Here is a 15,266-nt window from a genome sequence, read left to right on the forward strand (position 1 = left end):
GAAAATAATTCTCTCCAAATCAAACAACTCTCTCCGGATTTCAGGTGACGTCATCACTTTCTCTCCTGTGTTGTGCCACTGTCATGTCCGAGTGTTTTGTTTTTAGCATGTATGAGTTCCTGGGCAGTGGCGACTCTGTGTACCATAAGGCGACACTACTAGTGTGTTCTTCAGGTTTCAGTCATCCAGTGCCCTCTGGCTGGTAAACAAGAACACCAGGGCAGGTGTTCCTCTAATTGCTTTATAAATATTTCATCTTCGTAGCTGTCTCATGTGAGAGATGCCTTCTCTCACCCTCTGATGAGCCATAGCTGGTAAGTTATAAAAACGAACAAGTAACAAGGAGAGAAAAACATGATCTCTGTTCATCAAAGTTATGTGTGTCGCTGGAGTTTTCAGAAATTCGGACCCATAGAAGGAAGGAAAACTTGTTCTGCAGCTTGATGGATGGCGGACAGCTTGTGAAATGCGATCGAGGAAGACAGTTTGTCTTGCTGGCCATGGACTGGACCCAGCAGAACTCTCCAGATTCTCTTTAGCTTCCCTTGTAGCACTCAATCCTCTTGGGGCTAAGGGGGGGGTCCCTTCAGGAATCATGGTTTTCTTGCCTGGTTGTTGTCAACTTGTCACAGACTAAGAAAAGGAAAACTTCATTTGAGGAATTGCCTCCATCAGATTGGTCCATGGGCGTGACTGCTGGCATTTTGTTGATAAATGGGGGAGACTGCAGGTGAATTGTACAAGAAGGCAAGCTGAACATGTCCTGGAGAGCCAGCCAGGAGAAGCCAGTGAACTGTCCTTCTCCAGAGTGTCTGCTTCAGCCCCTGCTTCCCTGACAAGGAACTGTCACTTTGAAGTGTGAAATAAAGACACTTTCCTCCCCAAGTCCCTTTCGGTCAGGGTATGATTCCAGTTACAAGAAGCAAACAAAGATAAGCATCCCCAGGAAGAAGGGAGAAGGGAAGCGTGACTTTCCAAGACTGCCTTTGTGGTTTGATGGAGAAAAGTTCTAGTGTCTATGACTTTCTGAGGGAAGAGGATGCCTCGTTTCTGTGGCCTGCTTCAGGGGTCAAAGGGTACAGAGAAAGAAGAACAGGGACAGAGGCTCACCCATGACCTTCAGACCTACGTCTACCTAAGTCCTCAGGGTGCAGTGTAACAAGACTTGGGGTGTGTTTCTCTGACCAGCGCTGCCATTGTTGGTCCAGTTTGCAGGTGAGAGAAGAGAGTCAGACATTATGTAACTTGTTTAGAGCCCTAGAGTTTTCCGGGACAAACCTGTACCTGTGTGGAGAATAAACCTCAAAGGACCCAAGGGAAGGAGGAAGAGGAGGAGACCGGTGCAGAGGCGTGCTCATGTGTCATCAGGTTGTCTTGGCTACTGGGGATCGCTATTTTTTGGTGCGGGGGCTCAGATGGAGGCCAGCACTCTGTTCTGCCCAGCACGTCCCATCAGCCTGATGCAAGCAAATTTTCAGGGCTGGATGTGGAGTTCTGTGTCCCCGAGTGAGGTGGAGAGAGGAGTCTCACATATTGTTTTCTTGATCAGCAGATTTGGAAACTTTGAGTATTTGGCTGAGAGCTGGTGGAAAGATTGCAGAGTTTCCTGTGGCTGTCAGTCTGTCTTCTGAGATAGGGAATGGGGCCTGGGCTCTGCCCCTTGCAGTGGGAAATGTGTGCCTGTCACTGAGAGACAGGCCTTGTGGGGAGGAGGGGAGCAGCACTGGTATTACAGCAGAGGAAAAGGGAATTTGAAAAGTAAATATCCCCCCCCACCAGAAAAAAAAAAAAACAGAACAAGGGAGGAAGTGTGTGCAGTAGTTTGCAAAATAATGACCTTTCCAGTGGAAATGCTGATTCCCAAAGCTGGGGAACCCAGAGCGAGGGAAAGAGGTCCAGCAGCCCCGGTCAGTCTTATCCTGTTTACTATTGAATTTCTTCAGGAGGAAAAGAATCTGGAATAGGCCCCTCTTACCTCGGAGTTGCTGGCTCCCTTTCTGTTTCTGTCTAAGAAGACAACGGAATAGCTGCTGTCTGGAAAAAAATGCTGGAGGGTTTCTATGCAAGAAACCCTGGATTTTAAAAATAAATCATTGGCTTGAGTATTCCGCCACATTTTTAACAGCCTCTGAATTTGTGTTTAAGGAGTCAGTGATTCATTCATTCGTTGATTTGTTTGTCTGGAAAACTTTGAGTGGTTCTAAGCCACGCCATCTGGGGCAGCCTGGAACGGCAGAGGTGAATAAGACAGGATTCTTACCCTTGGGCAACTGGCAGAAACTAATTAACAGAGCAAGGACAGAGAAGCGCTCTGGTGTTGTGAGTCCTTCTCATCCCCCAAGAACACGTCTTCTGGCAGTCTCTAGATCTCGAGTCTCTGAAGTCTAATTTCTGTGGAAGCTGCTGTGTACCGCTGGTGTGGACTCTGGGTAGGCTTTTCTGAAGCAGATGTAGGGCAGAAAGGAAGAGACAGTAGGCCAGCTCAGGATACAGCAGGTTTCTGGTGAGGAGACAGACAGCAAACCTTTGCCACACCGGGAGAAGGGAGAACGACCCCACCCGGCTGTAAGAGGGATTTGCCTGCTTGAACTCCTCTGCCGGGGAAGGCATTGGGAACGGACTGATCTTGAGGGACAACCTCCTGTGGGGCATAGAGGTGGGGAACAGGGGGCTGCTTGAAAGCAGGCTGTGCAAGGTTTCTCTCTAAGTCTGGAGACACCTTCACACAATGAAAGCAAAAAATGAGATATTCAGCTTCAAGAAAACCACAAGTAGAAGTGTAGTTCCTTTTGTCATTTTATCTCCTAGTTTGTACCCAAGAAGTCAACAGAATTCTGACTGTATTATGTGTATTGGAATCAATTGCATGGAAGATTTGGGAGGTTTTCCTGGAGACGGTCCCTCCACCAGGTGATGGTAATTCAGTATGGACGCAGGAAAAAGTTTCCCTTGCTCTGTTCCGTTAATTTCTGCCCAAATCTATCCAGCAGTTCTCCTTTCTTCAGAAACAAGGGAGGCAAGCAGCCTTGATTCATTATTTCCTAATATCCCATGAGAAGCCAGTGCCGAAAGACGATGGTCTGTGGAAAAAAAAAATCTGGACAGACACTCTTGCAAATATTGTAGGTTGGCTATGGAAATTGCATGGGACACATATGTTATTTTACAGTCCTGAGAAGTCCCGCAGCAGCTCCCCCCGTCGTCCCCTATGGTAACTGCATCATGGCTATGGTAACAGCATCATGGGCTGTGGACTCAGGCAGGTGTAGTCCGTGTAGGTGTGTTCTGACTGGCTGGCCTGCATCTGTGAATGTGAGACACAGGACATGCTGTGTTGTCGGCAACGGTGCTTATTTCAGAACGGTGCTAGGAAAAGTGTCCAGTGCATACAGCAGTTTTTAGTAGCTGCTATTCGGTTCCGTGTTTTCCAAGAGACTTGACTTTTTTTTTTTTTTTTAAAAAATTCTTTCTTTTTCTGGCATTGCACTCGTTAATATCTCAGAGGAGTCATGTTGTGTGAGAGACGCTGGAGTGAGACTAATTCCAGAAATCCATGCGTGACTTCAGTTAGTGGTCCCAGGGTGGAAAAATAGCTCCTAAACCCTGAGGGCTAGGTGATGTAGGAACTCTGCAGTTGGAGAACCAAAGTCAATTATCACTGGGTGGCAAGCTTTAGTTGTGTAACTGCACTGTGTTTTATGATAGTCCTCTAATGAAGTGATAATAACTTAGGGCAGTAAACAAACGGGGGGGGGGGGGGGCGGGATTCACGGATCAGAAGTGCTTCCACTACAGGTAGTAGAACCATTGCTCAAACTCACAGCAAACCAGGGACTTTGCTTCCTCCATCTATGTTGTAATAAGGAGTGGCGGGCTACAATCCCAACCGGCTCGCGCACGGCTAGCTTTACACCCGAAATAACAACACACAAATTGTATTCTTTTAAACACTGCTTGGCCCATTAGTTCCAGCCTCTTATTGGCTAATTCTCACATCTTGATTAACCCATTTCTATTAATGTGTGTAGCACCACGAGGTGGTGACTTACCAGGAAGGATCTTAACCTGCGTCCATCTTGGAGAGGAGAGCTATAGCGTCTGCCTCACTGCCTTCTTCCTCCCTGCTTTCTGTTCTGTCTTCCCTGCCTACCTATATTCTGACCTATCAGGCCAAGCAGTTTTCTTTATTAATTAACCAATGAGAGTAACACATAGACCGATGATCCTCCTCCATCACATCTAGGAAGGGTATTATGGTTGGCAAGACCTGGTCCTCACACCCTTTCTGCCATTCCTCCCTCCATTGACTTCTGCCTTTCTTGCCTCTGCAGAGACTCTTGCCCCACATGAAGGACAGGTCTGCAGACAGCTTTAGCTTTCCTGTCCTTGGCAGGAAGAAGAAGAAGAACCCTTTCCTCCCACAGCTTATGGGCAGTCACCAGAAGCAGACTTCCTTGGGTCCAGTTTGTTCTTGGTGCCACCACTGGTGCCCGAGACATGGCCCAGATATCATTGGTCAGGCAGTAGCTATTGGGGTGGGGCCTCCTACCCCAAAGGAGCAGTAGAGTAGCATCTGGGCAGCTGTTTGTGACAGAAAGTGTTTGGGTTTCATCACTGTCCTGGCATGTTTTGTAGGTGTTCGTGTTTTCACATTGAATTCATTTTCCCATTGGTTTTCAGCGGCTTATAAAACAAACACGTGTATTTCTTCCGCAAGTTTTTGCGTTGCGTCTCATCTCCCTTTTATACACTCCAGACTATCAATGTCCCCTTGTGAAGCTAGTCTGTAGAATGAGTGTTCTCAAAAGTTCAAAAGTGAGATTAGAATCAACCTCCTTTAGTGCCCTAGTTCTTAATCGGCGCCTCCGCATCCCCTGCCAAGGGACAGTTGGCACTAACTGAAGACATTTTGTTATTTCATGACCGAGTGTACTGTTGGCCTCTGGTGGGCAGAGGTGAGGGGCACTGTGAGCAGCATACAGTGAACTGATACACACACACCTTTGTCAAGGATCATGTGGTCCCAAATGCCTGTTGTGTGATGCTGTAGTTAAGAAACCTTGCAGCAGCTGATTTGTGAGGCTGGAAATTTTCTTGACTAAATGTGTCAGTACAAATTGTGTGGACTTTAATCTTTAATCCTTCCTTCCTTCCTTCCTTCCTTCCTTCCTTCCTTCCTTCCTTCCTTCCTTCCTTCCTTCCTTCCTTCCTTCCTTTAAATTTCTTTTCTTCTTCTTCTTTTTTTGTTTTGGTGACAGGGTTTCACTGTGTAGCCCTGGATTTCCTGGAAATCACTCTGTAGATCAGCCTGGCCTTGAACTCACAGAAATCTGCCTGCCTCTGCTTTCTGAATGCTGATATCAAAGATGTGCACCATAACCACTTGCCTGGCCTAAAACTTGTATTTCTTTTAACAGAGCTTTGCTTATGAATTTTCCCCCTTGATTGTATATGAATAATCTAAAAGGTGGAGCTCACTGGGCAGGGTGCTTGCTTAGTACCGTGAAGCTCTGAGTTTCACCCCCAGCCCTACACCAAGTGGCACAGAGGTACATGCTTATAAGTGAGAAGATCAGCAGTTCAAGGTCATTCTTGGCTACCTAGTGAATTTGAAGCCAGCCTGGACTACATGAGACCTTTCCTATATATAAATAAGTGTATGAATACTATTTTTTATGTTTTAAATAGTCTTTCAGTCAATGAACTTTTTAAATAAATATGGTTGGTAGGCATGCTTTGTGATTTTATTTCTCATCCCTCTTTGCCTCATTGTGTATGTATTAATTATGCATCTCCCCTTCTACAGATTGCTTTGTTCATTTTCTTTAGGCTATGCAAGTGTTTTCCTAATAAACTCAGGAGAGATTATTGTAAAGGGGACTGTTGGGTCCTCTTTGTTGTAAGCACTTTCTCAGGGTGTTACTGCTAAGCCCCCATAGTGGCTTTTGAATGCAGAGCTGTTTCAGCTCCTATGTGGGAGCCGTAACAGTGCTCCCCACTTTTGGTGTTATAATTACCAGTTTCCCAGCTTTGACAAGAATTGTTTTTCTACAGTTATTGAGAACAGAGTCTTAGAGCCCGGTATCATTGGAGTTGACTCCTGGGACCTCTCAGGTTGGCTTACAGTCTCACGTGCTTTTCTGGTGTGCCTGCCTCAGCCAGCCAGTCCTCTTTCTTGTCAGGACGCCAGCCATACTGGGTGAAAACACACCTCAGAATCATGTTTACATCACCTCTTCAAAAGCCCCGTCTCCACTCAGTCCCATCCTGAGGTTGTAGGGGTTAGGACTTCATCAGAGGAGCCAGAGTGGAGGGGTCACAGTCCATTACAGCTGCCACTGAGGGGGCTTCTCCTCCTCAGAACGTGGAAACATTTGGAAGAAAGAATTTAAACTCCCCAAGACTTAGTGTTTTCATTGTTCACAGCAAATATCAACTTCCGTCACGTGGAGCTGTGACAATGAATAAGTAGAAGGTGCTCAGCCTTTAACTCCTTTCAGATTGTGTCCACTGTTTCTTCTGACACCTGCCCTGTTCCACTCATGGTAGCAAGTCAGGATGCTGGAAAAGAGATTTTCTGTTCAAGTTCCCCTCATATTGCAGGGCAACACTAGCTAATAGCACATTTTCTTTCATGGCAGGTAAATAGCTCCAGTTATTACCAAGATTACTGCCCATGGTGTCTGTCAACAGCATTTACATAAAATGAAAGGCTGGCCTTGCACATTGATTCAGTCTCTCCCTTTCCTCACTTTCTCCTGAGTGTTTACATATTCCACAGTGTTCCCCGGTCTTCGGGGCTCTCTAGACCTTCATTTTTGACCTTCTGGGTTCTGAGAATGACCTCAGATCCCAGATAGAGATGGAATCAATCCATAGAAACAGCCTGCACTGTATGTGGTCCGTTGGAATCTTCCAGTGTAGGGGACACATATTTTCCTCTTGTCCCCATGGACTTCCATGGCAGTACCTGTTTATCCACACGATTTATCAAAAGGAAGGTTGTGGGAATTCATTTCGCTGTCTCGTGGATTCTTGCTACAGAATTTCTTTTGTGAAATCTGTTTCAGAGGAGAAACAAAGGCAGGGTTCACCAAGACTGGGACTCACCGCTCTGACTTAGGCTGGGTGACAGCCTCTGTCCCACTACGTCAGGGCGTCAATGCGTCACCGAGTCAGTGCCGTGTTGTACCGAAGGGATGTTGCTAGTCAGACTTTGAAGTGCATGAACTGAACACTTTATGAGGCAAGATTTTCCTTCCTTTAGTTGAGTCATAGTTTCAGAGGTTTCAGGCTTCAGTTGGTTGCTCTGCTGTCTCTATGCTGTTCTGGGGCAGGGCATCAAGGTGGAACAAACTTGCTCACATCGTGAAGGCCGGAGTGGAGACGAGAAAAAGGGCGGGAAGAAGCAAGTGGGAGGAGACTAAGTTAACCTTCATAGTGCAACTTCCAAGTCATGCCTCAGGCCACCTAATTCCTCTTTCTAGACTCCACCTCTTGTTACCATCTCCCGAATAGTGCCACAGCTGCCACAGCATGTAAGTCTGTGGGTTATTTAAACCCTGGCAGATAATGAGATGGAAGGAGTCTGTTCGGAATAGAATGATGTAGCCCTAGAACAAAGCTTTACTGAACCCTGTCTGTCTGCCGTGAGGAAGAACCCTGCCCACATAAGGCAGCCAACCTCAAACATGAAAACTAGAGAGTTCCAGGAAGATGAGGTGGGCCTCAGAGTGAACTGTGGCTGCTTTCTGTGGGAGTCCTTCCCCTTTCTGCAGCCCAAGGCGAAAGGAAATGGGAACCACACAACATTTTAAAAGCAAGGCTAGCTCCATAGGCACTATTTGAAAACCGTTTTCTGTCACTAGAAATAATCTCTGTTGAGTAGGTCAGAGCAGAGGAGAGAAGGGTTGAAGTGGGCCCTTCCCTGTGTTGCTTCTCGTTTTTGTCCCATTGTTCTGTCCTGACCTCCACTGTCTGGTTCTTTCACAGCGATGGATTGGAAAGCAAGACAGATACCTAATTAGGGATGGAGTGATTTCTGTCCCTTATCTTGGAAACATGACTCAAGGAAACTTTCAGGGATAGAGTAGACCTACCTGTGGTTATAGAAGCACATGTAACTAAGACGTAGCCTTTCGTAACCAATGCCTTTCTGGCAAGAAGAGTCTCCTCTATTGTGTATACTCAAGTGTACACAAGCTGCTGAACATGTTTGTTACAGTTACAGACTCTCAGTTTTACATATGGAATAAAGTGAATCTAGCAGGCAAGCAGGGGCATTTTCAAATCCTCCACCCACTCCTGGCTGACTCCAGAGATTTGGAGTTAGCTTAGAAAGCAGTGGCTAGGATGTCTAGACAGCTGTGTAGACTGTTTCCTCTATTGTTTCTGCCCTCAGTGATCCTCAGATTTCAATCCGAGGAAGAATTATTATACCAGACCCTCTGCAGTGATTGCAGTAACCGGGTGATGTCAGGAACTTGGACACTACTTGGGGAGATGTGTCGTGAAGCCAGTGGGGTCAGCTGGCAGCCATCAATGAAATTGTGACCTTTCCCTAGGTGTGTAACTGCATACGATGTGACTCTTCTGTTGGAGGGTCCCAGCATGTTGGGAGAAGCTGACAAGGGTCAAGTGTTACAGATGCTCTGCTAGGGGAGAGCAATGGGTCCCAGGAGACCAAACTTGTTGGATGGAGACTTCAAAGTGTGTTTCTATCTGGAAATTGGAACCGGGCAGTTAACCTATGTGTTAATACTTCCTGAAGAGCCAATCAGATTGTTCTGTGTAGTTTTAGCGGTACTGTCCTGACCACTAGTGACCCTCCCAGAGGGTTTGCTGCCGCAGAACCTCTTGTGACTAAGGGGAGCTGCTTTCTTTTAGTAGTAAGGAGCGGTCTGAGATGCTGCCCACCCCGCTGCAGTGCATAGGACAGAGTTCTGGCAGAGGTCTCTTCTTTGTCAAGTGGTAGGAAGTCAAAGCTACTGAGATACTGCTCTGGAGCAGTAGAGACTATGCATAGAGAGGCCAGGAGGAGTTCCTATGTGGGGCCTGTGGTATGGGTTGCTCACCCTGCAGTTGTGGCCTCAGCTCTGCTCCCTGGGAGCTGTGATGTTTCCTGCTGTTGTCACTACCAGGAGAGCCCTTGAGGACTAGCTGGCTTGGGAAGCAAGCCAGGGAAGTCCCTAACTTCTTTCAATGGCCGCTTTGTGTGTACTGCCCTTCTACTCTCTAGGGAGACTCTGGGGAGCCCTGCTATTGTGTTCTCACCTGTTCAGCAGGTTTTCCTCCCAGAAATAAAGACCAGTTAACGTGGTAAGAAAACAAGACCGCCCTTTGATTTCTAGGTGAAGTCACTTCTTTCTGTGTAATTTTAGACTGTTTTGTGGAGAGGTGGAGGAGTGCTCAGGGCACTTTTGTTTCTGCAGTCCATTCTCTGGACCCCCAGGATTGGGTGTTCGTTGCTTTGAATGAGTTACCCGATATGCACACAACCTTTGTTCTCATCAGAACCTTTTTCTTTTTCTTTACCTCTTTAGACCATGCTGGCCTCAAACTCACAGAGATCCACCTGCCTCTGCCTCCCGAGTGCTGGGACTAAAGGTGCGTGCCATAACTGCCCAGCCAGAGTCTTTTTCTTACTTTTCGTTCTAGGGCTTGTGTTTGGATGTGGATCCTCAGTACAGTGGTGTGGTGCTTATGGGGTTTGTGCCCCTCATGTTCTCAAGTAGTCAAGCAAGGCAGAAGCAATGCAGAGCCCGTCCCATCCTTAGCCTAGGTTAGTGTAGAGTGAGACACTGTAATTGTTTAGTAAGCTCCTATTGTTTTCAACTCTGAGAAATTTTAAACACAGCAAGATTTGGTATTGTCTTGACAATTATTTCTTCAGGATACCACCCTAGAAAATTAAAGTTACTCAAACATAATGCAAACCATTAGGGTTTTAAATGTAGCTGGCTGAATAACTAACTGTACAAGAACAGGTACTTCTTGCCTAGAAGTCATGAACCAATGGTGAAAGCGTGTGTGCAGGGTCAGGAGTCTGGGGAGCAGCCTCCCAAGTTATGAACCAGCTGCTCCCTGAAGCTTTCTTTTTCTTCTTTTGCTTGATCTTAATTGGTTTCTTGGACTTGCCTCTTTTAGGAATCTTTGAGGAATGTTTCTGCCTCGGGGCTCTTGCACTGCCTTTTTCCTAGTCCAGGGAGTGATTTCTCGGCTGTCCACAGGGCCTGCTTTCACGCTTCTCTGGGGTCTTTACTCCAATGCTGTAGCCCCAGTCAGCCTTCCTCTGCCTTCATGTTTGCAATTGTCATTCCTTTGTCTGCCCCAACTCCCCGCCACCTCCAAGTCACCAATGCCAGCATGGGCTGATGAGTCCCTACCCATTCTTCTGTCTCTTGTTGACTCTGCAACACAAAAAGTGTTGTTGTCCTCAACACAGAAAGCAAGTGTTGCACCTCATGGAGGGGCAGTAACGATCTGTGGATGCAAGGTTAAACCACGGCTTTGTGGCTTTGTCCTTGTTGGGCTCCACTGATGAGCACCACGAGGAGGAGCAATAGCTTTGCTTGGGTTTACCTCATTCGCTGGTCGGCTCCACCAAAGTTAATTATGCAAACAACTGCGGGTATCATTGAGGTATCATCATTAACTCTGCCATCCCTGTCATCACAGTGATGTGCTGTTCGTGGGCCATGGAAATTAGGGTAGAAAAATGGACAAGACTTTTTCTGGTCTGATAAAGATCAAAGACATGTTTGATTAAAGTCTTCATATAGATTTGTATTTCTGAAAAGAAAAAAAAAAGGCCAAGACCCATAGAAAAGGGCAGAGTTTGGACAGTCGATAAGGAAGAGAACACGAGGCTTTCCATCATTATGCTTGGCAATGAGAAAAATACAAGCTAAAAAGTACGTTGAGGTTCTGGTTTTTTTTTTTTTTTTTCAGGCTGTCAGGGTTTTCACACTGGCACACACTCCATCTGTTGGTGAGGCTGTGAGCAAGCAGGCAGTCTCGGGCATTGCTGGAGGGAGGGCAAGTTCGTAGAACCTTACAGAGGGGCTCTGGAGATACCAATTAAAATTTAGACAGTATACTCTCTTGGCCCAGCAGTTTGACTTCTGTGAATCTATTAAGGATAAATTTTTTACACATGCGACGTTATATTTGCACGACTTTATGCCCTGTAGGCTTGTTTGTAACACCAGAGGTAGGAGAGAAAGCACAGGATGAACCCACTGCAGGGGTCGGGCTCATCAGGGAGGACACACCCTGATGACCAGCTGTGAAAAGAATGAGTCTGCCCCAGTATTGTATTTCCTCTCTGTGGTCACATAGAGACCTGGAAAAGTACTAAAGTAAAAAAAATAGTATAGGATGCTGTCTTTGTAGAAAGAAATGGGAAAACAGCAGAATATAGTTTTGTGTTTGTTTTCCATTCATGAGAACATTCTGAAGGAGAGCACCAAGAGCCAATGAAGAGCTGTTCGGGTTGGGGGAAAGTACTGTTGGGTGGGGTGACATCTGTGGAGCCTCCATACCGTGTATTCATGCCCACAGTAGATCACAGCACTGCTTCATCTAATTGAATAGTCAGTGAGATACAGAAATGGAGACGCGGGAGAGGAAAATCATTACTTCCTTTGCGACAGAATTCATGGTTCTTCTGAACGCTCCCAGGCCACGTGTGTATTCTCCCTCTGGAAGACTGGCCTTGGGGAAGGCGTGCGAGCATGTGTGAACTCCTGGGGAATTTCTCCTTCCTCATGACATCCTGGTTGCTATAGCACAGATCTATTTGTGACACATAGAAAATGCTTTAAAGAAAAGCTGCTTCCTGACCATGACTTCCTGGGCAATGTGTTCTTCCGGAGACTGTTGAGCGCCAAGGTTTGCATGCCGTCTGGGCGAGATCCCTGCTCATTCAGGCCCGAGCGCCAACGAGAGCAGGGTTCCATCTCGTGTGGTAAGGGGCTGCTGTTTTGCTCCTGAAAACGAGGCAAGCCGAACCACCAGGGCAGTGACTGCTGGAGGTTTTGCCTCCCTTGCTTTCACAGCCTCCATCTTTCTTTGGGGACGCCTGGTGCTTTGGCTGTGCCCCTGTGGCTTCAGTCCCCAGGCACCAAGGGGAGCATTTCTCCGACACCAGTGAAAACAGGAAGTGATGAAGCAAGTTCGCCTTGCATCTGCGCTGAGCTACTTCTTTCTTTTTGTCATTCCTCATTAGATATAGACACGTGTGACGATCTACGCAGTAGGATCCCCTTTTCCACCGGCTCCGGACTTCCTCCATCACACAATGCCGCCGCCTGCGGATATCGTGAAGGTGGCCATAGAATGGCCTGGCGCCTACCCTAAACTCATGGAGATTGACCAGGTGAGTAAGGCCGGCAAGACTGCAGAGCTCACAACGGTTTGTCTCCCCACACTGAGTGGTTGGAGGCTTTGGATACCTCTTCGTCGCTCTCTAAGGGACTGTGAAATCTGGGCAGTCATTGCTGCACTGCAGTCTGTGCACTGCCCGTGGCAGTGGATGGGACTTCTACAGTCTTGCCCCACCTGCTGGACTATGTCAATACTAGGCTCCTGTCCCGAAGCAGTAGCGCTACCATCCAGAGGGACAGGCTGATTGGGCGCTGCTCAGTAGGACAGATGGGCTGTCCCAGCATACCCGCAGGGACTCATGGGTGAGCAGGTTGCTCTACTATGGGCAATGTAAAACTTAACTTTAAAAACTTACTTATCTCCAGAAGAACCAACAAGTGTTTTGTTGTATTAACAGCTTTATAATAAAATTAATACAGAGGGGCTTCATCTTGGAGCCCAGCCAATCATAGTTTTATTTACTGCATAAAATTCACTGAGTGTCCAGCAGATTTTCTGGAATATAAGACAGAATCAGAAAATATATACTGAATGAAAAATATATCAAGGGGGTTCATAAGAATCATTTTACTTGTGAGCCTGGATGATTGGCAAGTCATGTGATCTGGCTTTCACTCTTTGATTACAGATTGTCCAGGGAAGTTGGTCTGTTCTCATTCCCTGAAGTCATTCTGGAACAAATGATTGGAGGGAAGAAAGATGAGACTTAATTTATACTTACAGCATTCAAGAAGCGTAGTGGTGGTTTATATTTTCAATTAGAACACCATGGCAACACTAGCCATTATATTCTTCATACTACTTTATCATTATCTTCACAGTTCTTTTTCTGGTCAGGTTTTAATTTTATTATCAGGTTGAAGATCACTACAAGAGTTACTTGGCAATGTGTGGATTCCAAGAAGTTATCAAAACGGACGCCACAGGTCAAACCAGAATAAATAGACTTAAAATTGTGTGCAAGAAATGTCACATTGTGCAGATTGTTAAAAACTGCCCATCAGACCAGCACCTCACTGTCATTTTCACTGTCCTCTGAGGTCACTGGAGAATCAACTCTTACAAGTGAAGTATACATGCCCAGTAGCTTTGTACAGGGATCAGACAGCCAACACTCAGCCTTCTTCACGTGAGGTTTGCATAGGACCAGTCGCGTTTTGCCTTTAAAAGAGATTGCCTGGTGATATCTGACATAGACTAAATGTGGTTGGAACTAGGTATGGCCAGTCCAAAAGAATGACAAGCAAAGTAAATGCTGGTTTGCCACTCACAGCAGTCCTGGGCTCTGCTGAGGCATGGATTTAAGTGCGTTCTACAATGTTGTTTTGATTTTTCCATATGTGGGACTCAGGAACAGCTGCTTGGACCTTAGAAATACAGGTTCTCAGGCCTTACCTAGGCCACTGACCCAGAAATGCATGGTAATAAGATTCCCAGGGTATCTCTGTGCATAGCTAAGTGGCAAGTGGTACCCAAGCCAGGGTGCACATTGGAATCACTAAAGCCATCGGTTTATTCTAAGTGACTCTCATTTAGTGGTTTTTTTCCCTTGTATTTAGTATTCTCTAACATTAACACTATCCCATAACTTCAGGCACTTGGTCCATAATCACATAATATACAGTGTCAAGTCCATGTTCCTATTTCACGAATTGTTCCAGTAGAGTCACTTATAGCCATTTTTACACTGTTTAGTGCCCACCCCAGACCATGTACTGTATTTATCATTGCACCTCGTTGATCTCCATTGTCTGAAATGTCTCTAGTCATTTCTGACAGCTGTTTTATGGAAAGCACATCAGTTTGGTGTTCCATGGTGCCTCTTATCTATTAGATTCCAATTTTGCATTTTGGGCTAAAGTGCCAGAGAAATGGTCTTGTGTCCTTTTCAGGGTGACATGCCAGGGAGCTCTCAGATGACTTTGTTTCAGCCTTGTTCACTATTCCAGGGCTGTGGATGAGAACACGGGAGCTCAGAGAAGCCGCCTGGCTTGTCAGTCCGCGATGGACCAGGACATGACGGCAGGCTTCCTTTCCTCCTAAGACTTAACTTTTAAATGGCCATCTACATTGCAGTCCTCCTGGCAATTCCAGATCGAGGCAGACTCAGAATGAGGAACCCAGGCTCTTCCTGCCCGGCTGTATCATAGCCGGGCCATGGCAGAGCTGTGGCTGTCAGCCACTGATTCCTGATCCAATGAGGACTTGCCATGAGACTTGGGACCACATTTCCACATGCACCCAGCAGTCGGAAGGATGGTTGCCTGGAGTTTCTCCTGCGTTTCTGCATCCTTTGCTCGGGGTCGTATTGTCTGCCCCTTGCCCACTGAATGCTAACGGAAGTGCTGGAAAGCACGTTGCTTTCTTTAAGCTTGGATAATCAGGATTTCACTAACAGCTTGTCAGAGGTCGGGTTAGGCAGTGCTGTTTTGTGGGCTTTCTGCTATCACATCGTGTGCTGCCATTGTCTCTACTCTGAGCAGAGGCCCCGGAACCTCGTGCTAGAATCATCCAGGAAGTTTATAGAAAATATACACTATCTAGCTGCAGAGATTTTCATTCTGTCAACAAGGGGGGTGGTGGTGTGTGTGTGTGCACGCACACACACATGCACTAATATAATAAGTACCAGCAATCTAAACCAGACTTAAGACAGTTTGAAAAATAGCAACTGGATAGGGTGAGCTTGTCCTTAAAAGCTGCTTTCCCAGGCTCTTGTGACCAGTCTTTACTTGATGACGGGTGTTTCACCGATGAATCCTGGTGGAGGAGCTTCCACCGTGGTAGTTACACAGGGTTCGGCTCTGCTCAGCTGTCCTCCAATGACACCTGCGGACTGAGGACATTTGCTCACAGTGGGCTTGTTTACATTCTTTGTA

At 46.5% G+C, this 15,266-nt stretch overlaps 1 protein-coding gene across 4 annotated transcripts in view; it reads left to right on the forward strand.

Moving 5' to 3' along the window:
• Positions 1–15,266, forward strand: part of Elmo1 (engulfment and cell motility 1) — a 516,507-nt gene that overhangs the window by 83,350 nt on the left and 417,891 nt on the right. For 3 of the 4 annotated variants that reach the window (XM_085699273.2, XM_085699272.2, XM_085699275.2), the window contains exon 2: positions 12,230–12,379. In XM_085699273.2, coding sequence (XP_085555399.1) covers positions 12,302–12,379 — 78 coding nt within the window. In that variant the 5' untranslated portion in view covers positions 12,230–12,301. Of the gene's footprint in view, positions 1–11,851; positions 11,969–12,229; positions 12,380–15,266 lie in introns of those variants that run through there. The other variant, XM_085699274.2, reaches the window with a different exon arrangement.

This window comes from Myodes glareolus, chromosome 14 (assembly GCF_982192425.1).
Source record: "Myodes glareolus chromosome 14, mMyoGla1.1, whole genome shotgun sequence".
Taxonomy (NCBI): domain Eukaryota; kingdom Metazoa; phylum Chordata; class Mammalia; order Rodentia; family Cricetidae; genus Myodes; species Myodes glareolus.